Source organism: Eubalaena glacialis, chromosome 4 (genome assembly GCF_028564815.1).
Source record: "Eubalaena glacialis isolate mEubGla1 chromosome 4, mEubGla1.1.hap2.+ XY, whole genome shotgun sequence".
Lineage (NCBI taxonomy): Eukaryota > Metazoa > Chordata > Mammalia > Artiodactyla > Balaenidae > Eubalaena > Eubalaena glacialis.
Window position 1 is genome coordinate 111,318,661 of NC_083719.1, and position 21,854 is coordinate 111,340,514.

A 21,854-nucleotide genomic window follows, 5' to 3' on the forward strand; every position below is an offset into this window, starting at 1 on the left:
GATTCTCTTTTAGAGGGCACATAATAGGCCCAGGGCGTACTGACGTCTCTTCAGCCCAGCACAGAGTTGGGAGCTTTGCACACAGCAGGAGCTTAATAAAAGTTTAATTGAACTGGTCTGGCGTCTGCCGGCAGGCGGTAAGACAGTGCAGAGGCCGGAGTCCCACGTGAGTGGGGGGTGGGGTGGCGCCCGGAAGAGAGGGAGTCGGAGCACCGGAGATCTCCAGATAGGGTTGGCACGGAAAGATATAGAAAAGGATTTAATAAAATCGATGCCTTTTGGATACCTTTGCATTCACTTTGGTTTTTCACGTCGCTTCAGTATATTCAACTGAATGTTGGGTCATTCTCTGCTGTCATTCTTTGCGCACCTATCCCTAACAGCGTTCCGCTTTCACGGTAATACATTCCAACCAGGGTGTTGGCTGCAATTGTTAATGAATGACTCAGGGGCTCACTTTGACTTTTAGAACCTATGGTAAGTTATGGAGCCAGTATAGACACAGCGCTAAGAAATCATGACTCACCCAGGTCTTTCCTTGGATAGGGTAAGAGCCTTTTGTACATAGAGACACCTTTCAGTTCATTGTCTTCCTCTTGGCCAGAATCTTTTTAAGAAGTTTCTGTTATTTGCTAGGTTCTCATTGTGTCTCATTAAGGGCCTCTGTTTTAAGGCTCGTTTTTCACCCTACCTTTTGTTACACTTCTTAGCAATTTCTGGCCAACTCGATTGCTCCCTATACCAGACTGATCTTTGCTACCCAGAAGGCTGACAACATTTCCCTTAAACTTATCAAATTTCTATCCCTTATTTTAGACCTAACCCATGTGCTTCCCCCAAAACCCATCCCAGATCCAAAACTACAGTTTGCTGTTCCTTTCTCAATTTTATTTATAGTTTTTTTAAAAAAATTTTATTTATTTATTTATGGCTGTGTTGGGTCTTCGTTTCTGTGCGAGGGCTTTCTCCAGTTGCGGCAAGTGGGGGCCACTCACCATCGCGGCCTCACTTGTTGCGGAGCACAGGCTCCAGACGCGCAGGCTCAGCAATTGTGGCTCATGGGCCTAGTCGCTCCGCGGCATGTGGGATCTTCCCAGACCAGGGCTCGAACCCGTGTCCCCTACACTAGCAGGCAGACTCTCAACCACTGCGCCACCAGGGAAGCCCTTCATAGTTTTTAACAGTGGGTCTAATTTGTATTTCCGGGGAAGTGTATTGTACAATGAAGTTTTTAAGTATTTAAGCATTAATTTTCTATTTGTTATTGTTTTCCTCTCTGGATCCTAGTTTGCTTCATCTGTAGAGAGAGTTTTCCTCAAATTAAGAGGGCTAGAGCACTGAGTTAGGCATGTAACTTTTTGGTCTTTTCCCAGCTAGAATTGAACATACTTTAGCTCCAAAGTTAAGAGAATTCCAAATATTGGAATGAAGTGTTCCTGTCCTTTCTTTTAGACTCTTATGCCCCCTTTTCTCCTTTAGACAAATAGTAACTACAACAGTTTTACCATGAATCTCATTATTTGGAACTGAAAGAGTTGTTTCAGAAAAGAATTTAATCTTCCCAGATCACAGTTAAATTTGTCCCAAAGACTATTTGATGGGTGACCAGATACACCATGTAATTGTGATAAGAATATCTGTTTAAATACTTAAAAGTAATTTTCCTTACATGTTCCTATATTTCCCGGGAACTTAGAGGGATGCCATACATTCAAGTAGTTTTTGAACTATGATCTCGATTAGCTTAGATTTCTGTGTTGGAGTCTTTGGCTAAGTAGAACATGGGGGGCAGAAAGGTTGATTTTTTTTTTTTTTTTTAAAGTAGTGATTATGGAAGAATGGATTTATATCTCAGAGGTACACAGGGAGTGTGACATAGGTTTGTTTTAGTGTGAGAGTGGAATGAGATGCAGGTTCTGGAGGGTTGGGTATGGTGAAAGTAACTCATATAAAATTGTGGGTGCAACAGCATTTGAATTCCATTTTTGAGGAGCCAGTTGAGTCTTACCTAGAAGAAACCCTTGCTTTCCCACCAAATTTAGGCTTCCTTTCATTTTAGCAGATAATGAGTGCTTCTAATATGTCAGCTGTTGTGCTAAGCACTGAAGGTACTCTGATAAACAAGTAAGATCCTGCCATCATGGACATGGCTAGTGGAGAAAACCAGATGCTAAACAAATATGTAATTGCTGACTGTGGTAAAGGTCCAGATGGGAAAGTACGGAAAACAATGATGGGAACCTAATTTAAATTGGATATGGGGTGGTGATGGAAGGTGCTTCTTAAAGAAGTGTCATTTAAGATGAAGCCCAGAGGATGAGTAGGGTTTTACCATGGAGGTTTGTGGTGGGAGCGAGGAAGAGTTGTTCCAGGCAGAAGGAATAGCAAGTGAGGAAGAACTGAGGTATACTTGACAGACTGAGAGGATTATAGCCACTTGAAAAAATGCTGTGAATTGAATCTGCAGAGGAGTTAGGCAAGGCAGGTTAGATTATGGCAGGGCTTTGTAAATCATGTTAAAGATTTTTATCTAGGTGCTGTGGGAGGTGATCCAATTGATATTTTAAAGATGTGATTGGCTTTTTTGTGGAGAACGGATTTATTTGAGAAGGGCAAGAGAAGAAGCCGGATGATGCTTAGGAGGATATTGCAATCATTTGGTCCACGTGGGAGTTTATGTTGCTCTCCACCAGTGTGGAAGCATGGGAGAAAAGTGTGGGCGGCTTAGAGATAAACTTTGGAGTTTTAAATTATGAGTGTCGTGTTGATATTTCATGACCATAGGCTTTGGAATAAGATGGAAAGCCTATTTTTATATTTAGTTGGATTATTACAGTAGAAAGAGTACAACCTTAAAGCTTCTTTGGAATAAAAATGTTAACGGACTGCCAAACATTACAGGAGTTAGTTGGGCCGTACTGTACAAAATTTATAGGGTAGAGATGAGTTACCTAAGAAGATAATTCTGTGTATGAATAGTTTACGTTATCATTTTCATGGACTTAGTTCCTCATAAAACAGTATATTAGGAATTTGAAGAGATGAAATTGTCTGTTAATAACTGCCCTTGAGAGCAAAAGCTGAAAGTAATGTGGGTTCTGGCTAACTGGCAGATTAATATCTGATACCTTATTTGTGCAAGAAAGGTGTTCCTCTATGGAGTGAATATCTTTACACGCTGTAGATCTAAGTAGAGCGTCAGGATGACTGGATCTTTTGGGTTCAGTGAATAGGAAAGTTGATTGGTTAGCTAAAGCTTCAGACTGCTAACACTTCTCATGTCTAATTGAGGTTATCAAAGTAGTTTCTTAGACTCATTTAAGAACTAAAATACAACTTTGTATATAGAATTGGTAGGTGTAATCTACAGGAACTTTATGTCATTAGGTTCTAAATTGGGTTTCCTAAATTAAAACTTTTTCTGACTTAATAAAATACTTGTTTGCTTTAACAACAACAACAAAAATAAAGTGCTAAGTAAAATTGTTTCCTCTCATTTGCTGTTTGCTGTCTATCCTTGCATAACTTTTTCTAGACTTCTACAAATATATGTAGGGGCGTGTGTGCCCATATAAACAAATAGGATCATACTGTATTTTGTAACTATTTTCTTTCACTTATATTTTAGACATCCTTCAGAGTCAGTAAATATGAATTTACCTCCTTAAGTACATGATAGTCCATATTATGGCTTTAACATGCTTTCCTCAGATGTTCAGGTTGTTTCTAAATTTTTGCAATTAGAAATAGTCTTCAACAAGTCTTTTATTTTTATGTTTACATGTTAATACTTTTATTTTTGTTGGATAGATTTCAAGATGTGAAATTGGTGAAAGGATATATATGCTTAAAATTTCAGTACCTATTGCCAGAATACTTTACAAAAATTTAAGGGATTAATTTACACCAGGAACGTAAGTGATTTCTCTGTTTCACTGGGGTTTGTGAGGATTATGAGTTAAAATTATATAAAATATTTAGCATAATGCCTGTTACATAGTAAATACTGCACAATTATTTGCTCATATTGCTGTTATTACCTTTTTGTATTTTTTATTAATTCTCTTTATTAATGGACCATATATTGGGACAGTAAAATGAAATCTATGGAAGTTTGCCTTTAGGGTTTATCAAATATGTAGCTTTTAATGTGTAAATCTTATTGACTCAGGAGTTTGTGGTTCTTAAGGAACTGCATATCTTGCTAGTATGAGTTGTTTGATCTGTTCGATATCGACTGTTTTGGGTATTTTCTAGTTCTGGGCTAAGGCAGTGACCATGGGGTACTCTGATTAACCTAATAACCATTTCCATGCCAGTTTTGCCTGCTTCTCTTATTTGATAGTCTAAATATTATTGTAGGTTCTCTGAAAAACTCATTTTCTTATATTGTATAAGAAATTAGAGTCACAGCTGTCTGAATATCCTGAGAGTGGTCCTACACATACTTATAAGCATGAAACTGTACCTTTTAAGGATCTGTGCTGGTTGCAGCTGTTTATAACATCCTATCAGAATATGCATAAATGTTTGGTCAGTGGTATCTTTTACCCAGGAAAGAGAACAACGGCTGTTCTCTGGTTTAAAAAGATGATTATTTCTAGGACTTAAAGATTAGAACAGAGAAGTCTTGAACTTGATTTAAATTAACTTTGTGTAATGTCAGCCTGTAATTTGGAATGGAGGAAAGGTAGTATCAGTCAAGTAGCAAGTGTCTTGAGTACTGCCGTTTTTAGCAGCATTAACTTGGCCTTGTGTAAAGTATAGAGGAAGTGTAAGATAGAGTCCTGCTGTGGAGATGTAATCATTCTAGTTGGAAATATGAATGACGTAAAGCAACAGTAAATAGAATAAGAATAGAGAGTACAATTATGCGCAAGGTTATTAAATATAGACCTTAATTGTACAAGTTCAGAGGACAGGTCACATCTGTGGGGGATGGAGTGATAAGGAAAGGCAGGAGTGGGACTTGAGCAAACAGGATTAGAAAACATGAAGAAAGGATTGGGACAGTCTGCGTGAAGGTATAGAAGTAGGAATAAATCTAGAGGGTTTGGTAGGCAGTACAAAAGTATGTATGGGGACTAACCTGGTGGTCCAGTGGTAAAGAGTCTGCCTTCCAGTGCAGGGGTTGCGGGTTCGATCCCTGGTCATGGAACTAAGATCCCACGTGCAGTGGGGCAACTAAGCCCACGCGCCACAACTACTGAGCTTGGGCGCCTCAACGACAGAGCCTGCGTGCTGCAAACTACAGAGCCCACGTGCTCTGGAGCCTGCATGCCGCAACTAGAGAGAAGCCTGCGCGCTGCAAGGAGAATGCAGCCAAAAAAAAAAAAAAAAGTTAAAAAAAAAAAGTATGTATGTGTGGGACTTGGAGTTTGATAGTCCTGATTTTGAATCCTGAACTCTAGTACTAGTTATGTTTCTGGGCACATTAACTTGCCTTTATTCAGTTCTTCATTTACAAAATTGGGTCAGTAATGGTTCTTGTCTCAGTGTATTTGGGAGAATCAAGTGTAGAATGCTTAGCACACTGCCTGGCATATGAAGGCTCAAAAATGAAAGCTGTGGGACAAGGGAGCTTGACCTGCTTGGATGAAAGAGAGGCTTCCTGCCCTAGATAGGGATTGCATGCAGGCTATGTGAAATTTTGGAATTTCCTGGTGAGTGGCAAATAGTATCAATACATATTTCCTTTAAATATCTTGTTCCCTGTCCAAATCCTGACAGAATCATTCAGCCACTGAAGATTTTTTAGAGTGTTTGTTGAGGAGAAACAAACTTAATGGGGGTATTTAGCTTCTCTTTTTAAAAGAATTACTTAATTTATTAGGATTGCATAGCAGTATTTACCTAAATAGTAATGGCCATCTCTGGTGGGAGGGTGTTGGTTGTGGAGTTACTGATAATCCCTATTTTCTTTTTTATACTTTTCTAATTTTCTACGATGAGCTTGCACTGGAAAGCACTGAATAGGTTCTAGCGTTGGCCCTAAAATTTGACGTAATCTTTTTGGGCCTTTTTCACATTTAAGTATTAGATTTCTTTATGTAAGCTTTTAGTTTAAAAACCCCTTCAATTTGTGCTGTTTAACATATCTACCCTCATTCAGTTGTCCTTTTGAAAAGGAAATGGTAGGACTTTTTATTCCTCATGATTTTAAAGATGGCTGAGTGGGTTTTAGTGGATAGTTTGAGAAGGTGAAGCACAATTTTCATAGCAAACTAGTTGGTATATTTTTGGTTTGTTCTGGTTTTTTTTTTTTTTTTTTTTGGTGGCTGTGCCATGTGTCTTGCGGGATCTCAGTTCCACAACCAGGGATTAGACCCAGGCTATGGCAGTGAAAGCTCAGAATCCTAACCACTAGGCCACCAGGGAACTCCCTAGTTGGTATATTTTTTTGTATGAAACTCAGACCAAGGTTTCATTGGAGGTTTAGTAATAGCTAATGTTATTTATGATGTGCCAGTCTCTGATAAAAGTCCTTTAAAAGTGGATCAACAAATTTAATCCTTATAGCAACCATATTAGGTAGGTGCAGTAATTTCCCCCATTTTAGAGACGAACAAATTGAATTTCAGAGCAGTTAATTAACAGGTCACACAGCTAGAAAGGTAGAGAAGGGATTCAGACAGACCCATACTGTCTAATTCTAGAGCCTGAGCTCTTTTTACTGTACATGTGTTCAACTCAATCAAATTGACCATAAAGTGGAAAAGCTAAGGATTCCTTTCTTTAATGTACTAGTTGGCTTGTTATAGAACTTTTTTTAGAATGTAAGAATTATGTAATAATATATTAATGATTTTCTATAATATGATAAGAAATGTGTGAATTCTGCCCATACTTTGCAAGAGTTATGCCTTGTTTGAGGTGTAATTGCTATATTATGTGGTGAAAATTGATGTTCCATTAGTGACATTTGATTGCTTTGTAAGAAGTTGGGAACTGTTTGTAGTGTGTGCATATGTAGACGAATAAAAGGATGAATAATTTGAACTGAGACAAACTTTTATTTAGCTTTTCAAGATATAAGAACCATTTCCTATCTATTACTTCTAAGGCAGATGTAGATTTTAAGAGTAAGTAAAAATGTTAACTGACTTCAAAGAGAATATTACCTAGAGTAGCTCTGTACAGTAGAACATTGTGTGATGATGGAAATGTTCTACATTCACATTGCCCAAAGTCCAGTAAGTTTTAAGCCAAGTCTAATAAGTTTTAAGAGGTAGAAACAATTTTTACTTGAGAGGGATTGGGAAGGCATCACAAGTGTGTGATATCTCTGGAGAATGAGTGAGATTTAGAAGGACCAGGGCATTTCAGGTGGCAAAAGTGGTAGAGCAAAGCAGGAGGATTGGAAGACTATTTGACTTGTGTTGGGGCACTGTGTGCTTGAGATTGCACCTGGAAAATGGGGGTGGGGTTGGGATTGTGAGAGGCCTTAGGTTCTACATTAAGGAATCTGGACCCTATTTGCTGGTAATGTTTTTATTTGGAAGGTAATTAGAAGCAAGACAGATTCAGAGTTACCAAGGTAGAATAGGAAATTAACCCTTCAACGGACATACAATAAAGTTGGGAACATTAATTTTTTCGTTCTTAGAGCTAGTATTGTTTTGAGGAGATGAAGGCTTGAAAACAGGGCTGCAGGAAACAATGGAAGATAAATAATGTTGGCTTTTAGTTATGTTGGGATTGAGGTATTGGTGGGATGCATCTTAGAAATTCAGATCTGGTGGCTTTTAGAAAGATGTAGGTTTGCATGCATAGGCTAGAAGGAGTGGACAGGGTGAATGGAGTAGGTAAGATTACGGTGGGCAATTTTCTAAAGGGCTGTGATAGGGGAGACATTTAAGTGGTACTCAGGAATTTTTTTTTTTTTTTTAAGTGATAGGTGGTATATTTGCAGAAAGGCTGAGCTTGACACCTGTGCTCTAGAGGGGCTACCCCGCAGCATGTTCTAGGCCCATAGAGTTTAGGGTTCATAGGAAATCTGATGAAATCCCAGGCTGTGTCATATTGATACAGGGCATAGCTGCCTGTAACTGCTCTGGGAGATTGGCTCACAGGGATTCTTTTTTTTTTTTTTTTTTTTTTTTAGAAATTTTAAGAGTAGTTATTCGTTATTTCATTTTTTTTTTTTTAAAGCTTGATGGTATTCACATTGCTTAATTTGTGTCATGCTTTATTTATTTATTTTATTTCTTTATTTATGGCTGTGTTGGGTCTTCGTTTCTGTGCGAGGGCTTTCCCTAGTTGTGGCAAGCTGGGGCCACTCTTCATCGCGGTGCGCGGGCCTCTCACCATCGCGGCCTCCCTTGTTGCGGAGCACAGGCTCCAGACGCGCAGGCTCAGCAATTGTGGCTCACGGGCCCAGCTGCTCCGCGGCATGCGGGATCCTCCCAGATCAGGGCTCGAACTCGTGTCCCCTGCACTGGCAGGCAGACCCTCAACCACTGCGCCACCAGGGAAGCCCTACTCACAGGGATTCTTGCACCATTGGTTGGAAAGGGCCACTGAGGCACAGAGAGGCTGAGCATTCTGCCAGTTTGTACAGGGCTGGTAAGTTTATCTAAGTAAAACAGTTCTACTTAATTAATAGGTCATCTAATGTGGTCAGATTTGGACCAAGGCAGTATGGCTGCAGAGCTCTTATTCTTACTCATTCCAGTAAGTTCGAAGAATTAGGGGTCCAGGGAGGATAGAGAGAGGGTCAAAGCTAGCTAGAGTGTAAAGTATGGAGAAACTATCTATAGTCCTGACTCCCATTGCTTTCAGATTGTATGACTCTGGACAAATTTATTTATTAATACCTTTTTGGACTCAGTTTCCTCTCCTATAAAGTGGGAATAAGATAGGGTGCTTATGAGGATTAAATGGGATAGTGCATGTAGGCAATTTATGCAGTCATTATTATTAAGTAGGAGGAAGAGAAGGCTTTACTAACCTGAGGGAGAAATGGACTCTGGGAAGAGCTTTGTCTTTTGGATTTTTTGGGGGTGGCATGGGTGAATTTGATCTTATTTTAGCTTGAGAGAAATCAGCTACTGGAAAGGGAGGTGACAAATATATGCAAGGTTCCAGAGTGAAAGACAGGGGGAAGCATAGAGGCCATGGTAGCAAAAACATCAACTCCAAAATAACTGACTTTTTAAGATTAAACACAGTGTTTTAAAGTGTTTATACCTCTAAGCAAGTTTCAATTTTGCTTTCTAAAATAAGCAGCATATAGATCAAACCAGCAGGCAGTATATGAATTGATTTGGAAGAATGTGTTCAGAAGTGGGAATGAAGTTCCTTGTCAGAAATTGAGTCTTTAAAAAAAAAAGAAAGAAAAGAAATTGAGTCCTTGGAAACTAGTTCTAGAAAAATAACTTTTTACGTATTCAGTGTTTACAGTAGGACAAGAGTTGTTTTCAGGGTTTATAGACCATTCTCTTGGTGAAGTTATGAGCTGTTCTAAACACAAAGAACATTTTATTGATGTATTGATAGGGTATACTATTTTATATTGGAATTTTGAACACCAGACTTGAAGAATTAGAGGATAGTGGAGACTGGTTAGTCCACTTCTCTCCAGTATTTCAGACAGATGGTCATATCAAACTTGTACTTCAACATCTAAGTGACGAACTCCCATTATTCTAAGAAGCAGCGCATTCCATGGACAGTTTACTCAGTAGAAAGGTCAAAATCATAGACTTACTGTGTGCAGTTAAAAATAATAGGGCTTTTCGGCTAAGACTCAAAAATCTTTCCTGCTTTTTTTTTTTTTTGCTGTGCTGCGAGGCTTATGGGATCTTAGTTCCCTAAACAGGGATCGAACCTTTCCCCCGCTGCAGTGGGAGCGTGGAGTCTTAACCACTGGACCGCCAGGGAAGTCCTTGCCTGCTTTGGTTTTGGATGTAATAATTACAGTAAGGTTTGATGCTTAAATGTTTGTTTTGTCTTCTAGGGCTTGCATTTCTTTTGGTCCTAAGAATCGTTCAATTGGAGCAGCAGCTAAAAGCCAGGTAGAATTTTGTTTTTCCCTAAAGTGACTTTTTTCTGTGGTTTGTCCATCCTTCCCATTCAGCAAGTATTTCAGTGCCCATTATGTGCCCAACACTGGGACCCCCTGGGTGTACAATTGAGAGAGATGAACCTGATCCTTCTTATGTACTTGAGTGAGAAACAAATAGCTTTTTAAAATAGCATGAACATATATAATCTGTTTAATGCAAAGTGCTAGGATGTATTTATCCAGATATTGTTTAAGCAAGGTTTGCTTGCTCCTGGGTATTTTATTTTTTAAATTTTTTCCTGGGTATTTTAAATGCTCGTTAAAGTGTCTTGTTCTGTTTTCATCTTACTCATATTTAAGGTCAGTGTTGATCAAGGTTCTCAAGGAAGGAAAACATACTTGTAGAAGCACACTTATCATTAGTTTACTTTTAAACCAGGAACCTGACATATTTGCTGGTTCCTCTGTAACCAGAGCAGCAGAACCTGAAGAGTTCTATTTTCCTGAGTGTCTGAGGTTGCTATAAAATTAAGGAGTTGCATGTTAGATGTTTTAGTAGTTCAATCTGGAGCAACGTATAGAATGAATAACTGTCTCTTTTTCTGGACCAGGCAGCACCTAAGATTTATAAGCCCAAGAAAATGGTGCTTGGCCAATTTAATTAAATTGGGTGTTTTATAATCTCATTTTCAGAAAGTTCAAGATGTTTTAGGAGACAGTAGATAGCAAGTACAGAGCTGTTTTGAAACGTCTTTCCTTCTAAAATTCCAGTGAATTCTTCCTGTTTTTAAACTTGCTTTCATTATTGAGAATAGTTATTGTACTAAACTGGCTGCCTAGTTCTAGGTTGACATAGTTATTGTGATACTGAGTTTCTACTTGGCAGCTTACTGAAACAGGGCCTGACTTTGGAACCCTCATATTGTTTTACAAAAGAACTTCTGTTTGTGCCTTTTGACATTCCTGATGCAGAGGAGCTCTGCTGTTTTTCCTTGGGACTTGTTGCACTTACTTCTGCATTGGGAAGAGGAGCCTATAAGTCTTAAGCAGAAGTTCATTCTTAAATTTTTTGAATGTCCTTTGCCAGCATTTTTTCCCATAAATTATAATACTTTATTCTAGAGAAATTAGAAAATATAGATGTAAAAGTGTAAGGAATTTGGAAGTTAGCATACTCTTTCTAAGCATATAAATGTTTTTCTCCCCACCCCAAGAAAGTGACATCATATCATATAGATACTTGTCTCCAGACTTCTAAAATAATCTTAACCATTGTATGGATATGCCATAATTTATTTACCCATTCCCCTGTCATTTACCCTCTGGGCTCTTTGCAGTTTTCTGCTGTGATAAATAATGCTCTGTCAGTTTATTTGCATTATCTTTGTGGGCTTAGTGTCATCTTTTTTTCCTTTATGGTAAGTTTTCTTCACTAGAATAACTGAATTGATACATACTGCCAGATTGACCCATGGAAAGTTCGAATCACAAACTACGGGTAATTTTTAAAAGATAAAAATTATTTTATGTAAATGTTTGTTAGAAGTTTAAGAACAGAGAATACTTTTATAAGGGTAATGACCTGTCTTCATGAGGAAGTAAGGCAGTCTGGGCTCTGGTCCTAGCCCTGCATGTGACCTGTACAGGTCCCTCACTCCTCACCTCACAAGCTAGCAGGCATCGTTCAGAAAGGTTTAGTGCTGAAGAAAACTAACTCAGAAGGAAAATGATTCTAATTTAACCCTGAGATTGCTGAATTTTTTTTTTCATAATTTAATTGCTATTAGTCTTTCCACTCTTTGACTCTGATACTCTTTTTCTTAGGTAATTTCCAATGCAAAGAACACAGTCCAAGGATTTAAAAGATTCCATGGCCGAGCATTCTCTGATCCATTTGTGGAGGCAGAAAAATCTAAACTTGCATATGATATTGTGCAGTTGCCCACTGGGTTAACAGGTATAAAGGTAAGGTTTTCAAGATAATACCTTAATGATTGAAATACAGTATTTTATGTTATCAGGTCATTGTACATTATACCATTCTACTTTCAAGTTGTAATGAAAATGGTTACAAATGTTTGGAAAGTCTTTTGCTAGTAAAGACCATTGGCATTTTTTGAATAATCTGGATTTTATTTGGGAGCCATAGGTGGCACTGTTAATAGGGGTTGGACAGATAGGTGGTAATGATGTGAAGTTAACTGCCATTGCTACTTGTCTTGTTGACTAATGCAGCAGTTTTGCTGGTATGATTTTAGTGAATGACTTTCGGAAGAGCAGGCAAAGAAATCAATGCTTTAAAGTCACTGCCAGATATGTGGTCATACTCTTGACAGTAGGATTGGAAAGGTGTTGTTCTTTTGGGGAAAAGGGAGTTTAGTCTTTGCTATCTCTGCAGCATCTAGGAGAGTCTCTTTGTGAAGCATGCAGTGAACTGATCATGCAAAAAAGATTAGAGGCTGAGGGATGGGTACGGTGAACACATCTCTCTCTTGCACTCAGGTGGTAAGAGGAATCCAGAAGGGTATTTGAGCTTTTCAGGCAACTGAGTTTAGAGAGAGGAAATGTGGTGTTTGAGACACCCCATTTGGAGAAATAAGGATCATGGGAACAGGTTCAAAATCCAAGAGATGATGAGGATTGTGGGGAAAAGGTAGTTAATTGTGCCATTGTAGCAGAGAATTCACTTGAATTTGGAAGTGAAGAATTTTGATAACTAAAAAATGATCACTGGGTTTACTTATGGTATTTTCAGCAATAATTTTAGAACAGTTTGAATGGGCCTAATAATGGATAAATATGAAGTGCAGAGGAGGAAAAAAGGAAAGGGAGCTGAGGAAATGGGGGATACTTACAGTCAAGAAAGAAATAGGATGGGTATTGGCAGATTTAGTCAGAAGCGTTACAAGTGCCAAAGGAGAAAGAGACTAGGGAGAAGACCTGGGAAAAAGTGGATCCAAGTATGAGCTTGGAGGAATTGATGAAGACAAATGAGGGAAGAAGGGGTAGCTTTGAAAGAGGCTCACTGGGAGGGTTATTTTCCCATCTTTATCATGCAATAAAGTGAGACACTGTTAAATTCTAAACCAGAATAAATTATGGTTGGGCTGGGGAGTGAGAAGGTGGTGTTCAAGTTGAGTTGGAGCAGGAACTGAAAGAAGAAAGTGACATTTTCTGGTCTGGGTTGTACTTGGGGAGTATGGGCATGTGGAATAGGACCTTACCTTACTTAGGCAGTCTTTTCAACATTTAAAGTTTGTAACTGTTGTCAAAGTTGCATACCTTTATCCCGGTGTAGGATATCTTGAAGCTTTGTTTGTCGTTTATTCTTTAATTCAACAAGTATTTATTGTGTCAAGTTTGTCCTCCGTGTTGGGGCTATGACAGTGAACAAATCTGACAAAAACCATTGCGTTAGATTGGATCCTAATTGGGACGATGATCATAAAGTCAACACAGTAAACAAAGTAAAATACACACAGTACGTCAGATGGTAAAATAGTTTCCACCACCAGATCCCTTTATGGAGGAACAGTGTGGGTCATAGTGAGCTATACCAATTTGCTTCTGCCCAGGTAATTGTCTTCAAGTTTTGTTGGTGGTCACAACGTACCATTTACATAGTGGTCCTCATCTCCAGGTATCATGCTTGACAAGCATGTTAAAAAGCTAAAAGTGACCTTCAAGTTATTTTCGCTTCTGAAACTAGCTTTCTTAATTCCTTCCTGAGTTAATGTTCCATTGATGATTTAGAGATTATTCATTTTAGGTTTTTAGGACATGAAGAAATATTAAGTTTAGATCCTTTTGTTTTTTTATTGCAGGTGAAATACATGGAGGAAGAGCGAAATTTTACCACGGAGCAAGTGACTGCCATGCTTTTGTCCAAACTGAAGGAGACAGCAGAAAGTGTTCTTAAGAAGCCTGTCGTGGACTGTGTTGTTTCGGTGAGTTTGTACCCTACACATTATTGGGGTCTTGCATGAAGAAGCAGAAAGAAGAAAGCTGTTAATTGAAAATAAAATTGCTTTTTGTCTTAGGTGGTAATGGTTATTTTAAGACTTTATCAAACTAGTTCTCATATTCTTGAATATTTTTTTCTGCCCCCTAGTTTTTGCTCATGATTCTGTTATTCTGTCTGTTTAAAGGCTTATTTCTAAGCCCACTTCTTCCTGGATTCTTTCTAGCACCTAGCATAGTGCCTGGCACATGGTAGCCACTTGTTTGTTGAATTAGTTGAATACTCTCAATTAGAAATGCTGTTTTTTTCTTGATTTCTATCTCTGTATCTTCGCTGTTTTTGTATCCAGCGCTTAAGGCAAGGCAGCAGTAGACTTCATCTTGTCTTTTCCATTTCCCTCTTTAGACAGAAGCCTGGCTGTTTGTAGCTTTGTGCTTGTCGTATGGTGAAGTCCATAGGGACTGTTGAAATTTGGGTGGTTGTATTGGCCTTTCCAATGAATCTCCTCATTCTGCCGTTGTTATCTGATATTTTAGCTCTTTGGCTTCCTTTGCCTTTTAAAATTTTTGTTTATTTTTAAAAAATTTTATTGAAGTATAGTTGATTTACAATGTTGTGTTAATTTCTTCTCTACAGCAAAGTGATTCAGTTACACATATATATGTTCTTTGCCATTATGGTTTGTCACAGGATATTGGATATAGTTCCCTGTGCTGTACAGTAGGACCTTGTTGTTTATTGGCATCTTTTGTCTTAATTTTGGTGCATTGGTTGGCAAAGCAAGGACTGTTAGGTGGCTTATTTCACCTCACAGTTTTTTGACTGATGGATTCCTTGGTTCTTGGCTATCTAGTAAAGTAGTACTGACATTTGTCAGGAAGAATTGGCTTATGGCTCATAACCCACATTTTGGGGATGCAAAGAATAAGAATGCTACTTCCCTTAAAGAGCTCAGATTCAATACAGGCACTGTATTTCTTAGATGGTTTCTGCCTTCCCCCAAATGTCTGTTGGACTTTGAGATTTGTCCCCATTTCCCCCCATCTACTGCCCTTTTTTTTTGTTTTGGTTGCCACTGGAATTCATTATTTATTCTTTTTTTTTTTTCACACACACACACACTGTATTTTATTTTTACAAGAGATAAATAGACTGACACCAAGCATTGTACATGGATGACCACAACAAAAGCAACAATGATTGCAATTACCAAACATGAAACACACTCATACTATGTCATAATATTGACATTCAGTCCAGTAATCCTCCACTGTAACAGCTCCTTTTACTGCCCTAACTTTGATTCTGAATTTTGCTCCATGTAGAAGTAAAATTTATGTAAAATGGCAAGACTGCCTGAGTGGCTTTTCCAGCTTTTGGGATCAAGTTAAAAGGTGATGAATTAAGCTATGTGTTGGGGGTCCTCAAGAGTTTTGGTGATTTGATAGGAGAATTTACAGGACTCAGAATAAAGCCATATTCACGGCTAAGATTTATTATAGTGAAAGGATGCAAAGCAAAATCAGTAAAGGGGAAAAGTACATGGACAATGTCTGGAGGAAAGCAGATACAAGCTTCCAAGAGTCACCTTCCATTGGAGTCAGACCAGAAGTGCTTAATTCCTCCAGCAGCAAGTTGTGACAGCACGTATGAAATGTCATACACCAGCGAAGTTCTGCCTGAGCCTTGGAGTCCAGGATTTCTATTGGAGGTCATTCACATAGGCATGTTATGCCTTGCATGTACCAAAATTCCAGACTTCCAGAAGCAAATTAAGTGTAAAGCATAAACTACATTGTACAAACAGTTTAGGCACAGTGAGCCACTCTTATAATTTAGGGAAATTTTTCTGTTGATTTAGGGAACTATTTATCATTCAAATTCCTAGATGCAGAAAAGGGCCAACCTTGCCATTGGGCCTGAGGATAGTGGTCTCTGGCCTCTGTGTGAACTCTTTTCTGCACAGTCTTCTCTGCACAGTCACTGCTCTAGCTTTTGGTACTATGGTATATCTGATTGCTATGTAAATAAGGCCTGGGTGGATTTTGCTTTATTTATAAATTGATTATTGTTAAAATATAAGCTTTATTTTTGGGGGAAGGTAATAGTAGCCCTCGTGTTCAAATCAAATCAAATGTGTAAAAGGGTATATGGGAAGCTTTAGCACATCTGTTACCTAGTAAGTAGATTTTCCTTCCTAGAGGTTACCAGTTTTACCACTTTGTTACAGATCTTTCCAGAGGTTTTTATGTACCCAGGCAAATATGTATAGGTCCTTTTTTACTTTCATTTTTCTTTTAGTATATTTTGGACAATTTACCTTATATATGTTCCATAGCAGTAAAGAGGTGCTTCGTTCCTTTTAGTGCAGCAGAGTGTCACAGTTTATGTGTACCATAATCTGTTTAACTAGTCTCTTTTTGTTGGACATCCAGGTTGCTTCCAGATTTTTTTTTTTTTTTAATTGCAAAGAATACTACAATGAGTAAACTTGAACAAGTATCATTTTGCTCTTATGTGATAAGTTTGTAGTTTATAGGCTAAATTCCTAGAAGTGCAATTGCTGGGACAAAGGATATGTGTATTTTAAACTTTAACAGCTGTTGTTTAATTGCCCTTTAGAGAATTTGTGCTGATTTATACTTATATCAGCAATGCATGAGAGGGCTTGTTTGACCACAGCCTCACCAGCACAGCTTATTGGTGTATTAAATAATTCTGATAGCTAAATAATGGTAGCAAAGTGTGTGTGATTTTAATGCTGATATTTTACTCTTTAGGTAAACTAGAACATTTTAAAATTTATGAACTATTTTGTATTTCGCTTTTTGTGAAATATTCTTGTCCTTTCTTCATTTTATTTTGAGTGTATGGTCTTTATTTTGATTTGTAGTTGTTCGAATATTAGAGAGATTAACTCTTTGCTGTTTTATGATGTCAGTTGCAAATATTTTTCCCCATTTGGTCATTAGAATTTTTTAATGAGTCAAATGTATCAACCCCCTTCCCCGCCTTTTTCTTTTCTTTTCTTTTCTTTTCTTCCCCAGCAAAACATTCTCTTATTTTTATCTCAGCAGATGTTCTCATTTGGCACCTGACATCAAACCAAAGACCTTAGTTCGGTGGGCTGAGACCATTTGTAAACTTAGTATTTGTAAGTCTCAGTGCCTATGAGCATCAGAGCACCTGCCCTCCCTCTGATCCCTTAGGGATGCCTAAATCTGTCTCAGGTGTGCTAACAGTGCTGGCCACAGGGTGGTGGAAAAGTCGTGGCACTGCCATCTGCTGGGATAGGAACCCAAGCTGCGCCTTGAAAGCAAGTTCTTTTCAGGTCTCCAGATAGGGTCCCAATTATGCTTATTCAACATACTCTTGTCTGCCTGGGCTGGAATGAAGAAAGGACCATTTTCCCCAGTGGCACAGGGGAGGATTCACAAGCTGGTTTACACTTTTTAGAGCTCAAGCATCTAAGGAAGTCTTGTCTTGGGGGCTGGAGCAGTGCGCTCCCAGGTCGGTGCTGCTACCCAGGGGAAACCCCAAGTCCAGCTTGGCAGCCTTTGCACAATGGGTACTTTCCCAGGATCCATGAAAATATTCAGAGCTCATCAGAACATTTTACTTATATGCAGTTTACAACTGTCAGAGGAGTTCAGGACTGTCTGGCCTGGGACTCTTATCAGGATCTCATTTTAGGATTAGTTATTCAAAGCATGAAATAAGGGGGAATACTTTTTTTTTTTGCCATACCATGTGGCATGTGGAACTTCCCCGACCAGGGATCGAGCCTGTGCCCCATGCAGTGGAAGTGCGGAGTCTTAACCTCTGGACCACCAGGGAAGTCCAAGAGGGAATACGTTTTAAGGATCAAGGCTGCTCTTTGTAGCCCTGCTGAGGCAACTATTTCAGACATGATCAGTACAGAGAAAAGTGGGTACTCAGCAGGGCACAGCTGGCTTTCAGACCCAGACTTCTTCAGTGGTGTGGTTGAAGAGGGACTTCAGCTTGGGCATTCTGTCAATAGCTTATCCTCTGCAAGGCTGGTTGACCCAGCAGGTGCAGATCAAGAGCAGCTTCAGGAGAATGAAGACCAGAGACTTGATCAGGTCAAAGGAGAGCTCATTTTATTTTGAGTGTATGTTCTGGCATAACAACATCTTGAAAATGAACTTGAGGCTAAGAACTCTAAGGACTCAGAAAAGGCTGAGCATGGCCAGCTGCTTCTCTCCGTCCTGGAAGAGATGCACGGAGATGATAGTGAGGAAGTAGGTGCTGAGCCTGTTAGCGGCGAAGAAGGGCACAGACACATTTCACCAGGAGAGGCTGGGAGCCAGGCTGTCCACATGCAGGGTCAGTAGCACAGAGAACACCAACAGGGCCAGCCAGGTGCTAGAAGATCTTGAAGGTAGTGAAGCCCAGCCACTGTTGGCGAGAAGAGCATCACGCAGGATGAGCGAGCCAGGGACAGCCGTACGTCCCACCCACCGGGCTGCGCCTCCAGTCACCACGGGCCTCACTGATGTCTGCCGTTGTTGCTGCCAGGCGAGCGAGAGGCAGCGAGCAGCCCTGCCTGCTGCAGCCCTTGGCCCAGGTGTGCCACTGATCTCCCGGCCCCGGCTTGGGACCCAGCACTGGCCACCAGCGGACTCCCACCTTGACCTGCCGGTTCTTTTGGGTTTTGTGTTATATTTAGAAAATCCCATCTTTTCTTTGACGGTAAAGATTCCCTTTTATTATGGTACTCATGATTTTTAAAAAACATTTAAATTTTTGATTTGAAATATATTTTGGTATTAGGTGTATAGTAAGGATACAACTTTATTATTTTTTCTGTATGGCTGTCCATTTGTCCCAAGACTACTGAATAGTCCAACTTTCTCCTACTGGTTTGAAATACTTCCTTGATCATATACAGAATAAATTGCTGTAAGTATTTGAGGGCGTTTCTGGATTTTACTGTTGTTTGACAGGTATATTTTAAATGAGGGATCTCCATAATACAGTAAACTTTCAAATTTTTTTATAGGTTCCTTGTTTCTATACTGATGCAGAAAGACGGTCAGTGATGGATGCAACACAGATTGCTGGTCTCAATTGCCTTCGATTAATGAATGAAACTACTGCAGGTAAGAGACTATTAACTGAAATTTTTGACTTGCTCCATCTTGAAGGTTGTGAAATCTTAAAACCCTAGGTTTTCTTGTTCCCTGTTTTGCTTGGAGCACTTACCACCTGTGTGTCATAGTTTTTTTGGATACTCTGTCACATTCTATGAAGAGTTCACCTGAGAAGTGCTTTTTCTGTATCCTCATAGCACTTGCTTTGGTATTTAATTGCATGCTTGTTTGGAAAGGAACGCATTTATTGTGTGTTTGGAGCATTGCTTTGGTTTAAATATTGGGTTTTTCTCCAACTTGTGGATTGGTGGAGTTACAGGGGTGGGGTATAAAGCAACATCTCAGGGGGTGGAATATATGGGAATGTTGAGATGGCACAAGGATAGTAGAAACATGGGAAGAAATGTTTGGAGAAGTGGAGGAAGTGGTTTTGGGTAAAATTGCCAAAGTTGTTGGAATTGGAAATTGGAAACGTAAGGAAACCTAAGTGAATGTCGGCATTTAACTCTTTGAAGTTAGTGTCCTTCATGAATAAATCATTCAGAGCTTATAAAGATTTTGAGTCTTTCATGGATCTGTATACAGAGTCTGTTTTTTCCTTCTTAAATGAATTTTAAGTTTAGTACTTAAATGGTAACATTATGTTGAATTTTTTTCTTATTGTGTAGTTGCTCTTGCATATGGAATCTATAAACAAGATCTTCCTGCCTTAGAAGAGAAACCAAGAAATGTAGTTTTTGTAGACATGGGGCATTCTTCTTATCAAGTTTCTGTATGTGCGTTTAATAGAGGAAAACTTAAAGTAAGTATATTTTTTCCAGAAGACTGTATTACAAGTGTATGGTAATTAGGAATTTATGAGCGACAACTTAAAATAATTGGTTAAAGAATTTTGTTTCACTAGTGGAAACTTGGTATGAGCTATCTGAACTAGAAATTAGGTAGGTAGGGGTTGGGTGGAAGTTGTAAGCCCAAAATAATTTATCAAGAGTTGACATGGTATGAAGCAAAGAGCATAGACCTTGAGGAAGAAACTCTTAGAGTCCTGAGCCTATTTTTCTTATCTATAATGTCGGGAAAATAATGCTTGCCTTGCAAGCTTACTAGGAGGAATCTTTAACATGTTCATATATCTTACACTGAGGATTGAGGAAATGATAAACATATTCTCTTAAGGTTTTGAGTGGTCTGGGAACAGGATGGAGTGACTAGAACTTGGGTGGCCGAAAGAAACCAGACTAGGAGTGATATTCTAGATGTCTGGAGACGTTAGAGCTCTGGAGAAAGCAGTTTTGTACACAGAGAAGTCTAGCAGTGTTAATGGCAGAGAGGGACCAGAGGGTGATCATGGTCACAGTTGAAAAAAATTTTAAAAAATATATATACACATTTCCTGTATTAGTCTCTTTATTAAGGTAAAATTTATATAGAGTGAAAGGTATAGATTTTAGGTGTTCAGTGAGGGTTTTTTTTTAATTTATTTTTTTAAATTGAAGTATAGTTGATTTACAGTGTTGTGTTAGTTTCAGGTATGTAGCACAGTGATTCAGTTATACATATATATTCTTTTTCAGATTCTTTTTTCCCTTACAGGTTTTTACAAAATATTGAGTATAGTTCCCTGTGCTATGCAGTAGGTCCTTGTTGGTTATCTATTTTATTTATAGTAGTGTTAATCCCATCCTCCTAATTTATTCCCCCCGCTTCCCCTTTGATAACCATAAGTTTGTTTTCTATGTCTGTGAGTCACAGTCGAATTTGATGGTATATGCTAGTTCCTCAGTGGGATATAAAATCAGTTCTCTAGCTTGGTGATTTTATCTAGAATTTGCTTAAGAACCAAGGATATTTTGAGTATTTAATTATTTGGGTTCTGTATCAAGGTTCTTAGTGCCAGGTCTAAACTGGTTTTCTGCCTCCAATTTAGGGGTTGGTCGAGTGGACTACCTATCCCAAAATAAGTACTTGTTAGGTTTGGAAGGCATTTTGAGTTTCTCTTTGTTACAATCCTGTTTCTTTGAAAACTGGACTTGCCTCTGCTTTATATTCTGATTTGTTTCTATGGTTTATGTTTTTGTTTTTTTTTTTAATACAAACAAATAAATCTTTGGGATGGTTGGGAAATAAGAGGTTCACGATTTTTACAGATATGAATGATGGACCAAGTCTTTTTCTCACTGTTTAAGCTTTACTTTTATCCATAATAGGATTATTTCTAAATTCCATTTTGTACTCTCACTTTTTAACTTTAATTTAATTATTTATTTTTTATTTTATTTATTTATTTTTGGCTGCATTGGATCTTCGTTGCTGTGTGCGGGCTTTTCTCTGGTTGCGGTGAGCGGGGGCTACTCTTCGTTGCGGTGCACGGGCTTCTCATTGTGGTGGCTTCTCTTGTTATGGAGCACGGGCTCCAGGTGCGCGGGCTTCAGTAGTTGCGCGGCATGCGGGCTTAGTTGCTCCGTGGCATGTGGGAGCAACATTGGCATTGTTGCTCCCCTGCATTGGCAGGTGGATTCTTAACCACTGCGCCACCAGGGAAGCCCTCTCACCTTTTTGGACAGAAGATACTGGCCATAATTTAGCCTTGTCTTTGAGTCAAAGTGATGTGTATTAGTTTCTGCTTCATTATCAGCTGTTACTTGTCAGTTTTCCAATTATAATTAAAACTTAATTATCAAAATACTTATTATAAAATCAAATTTTGGAACATTTATGTATAAAGAAAAGACATTCATGATCTTATTACAGTTTGGTGTATTTCATTCTAGTC

At 38.8% G+C, this 21,854-nt stretch overlaps 1 protein-coding gene and 1 pseudogene across 1 annotated transcript in view; one reads left to right on the forward strand and one right to left on the reverse strand.

Moving 5' to 3' along the window:
• Positions 1-21,854, forward strand: part of HSPA4 (heat shock protein family A (Hsp70) member 4) — a 42,155-nt gene that overhangs the window by 681 nt on the left and 19,620 nt on the right. The window contains exons 2-6 of the mRNA XM_061189597.1: positions 9,959-10,016; positions 11,831-11,971; positions 13,831-13,953; positions 18,991-19,090; positions 19,750-19,883. Of these exons, the coding sequence (XP_061045580.1) occupies positions 9,959-10,016; positions 11,831-11,971; positions 13,831-13,953; positions 18,991-19,090; positions 19,750-19,883 (556 nt within the window). The remainder of the gene's footprint in view (positions 1-9,958; positions 10,017-11,830; positions 11,972-13,830; positions 13,954-18,990; positions 19,091-19,749; positions 19,884-21,854) is intronic.
• Positions 17,990-18,667, reverse strand: LOC133089530 (transmembrane protein 203-like; annotated as a pseudogene).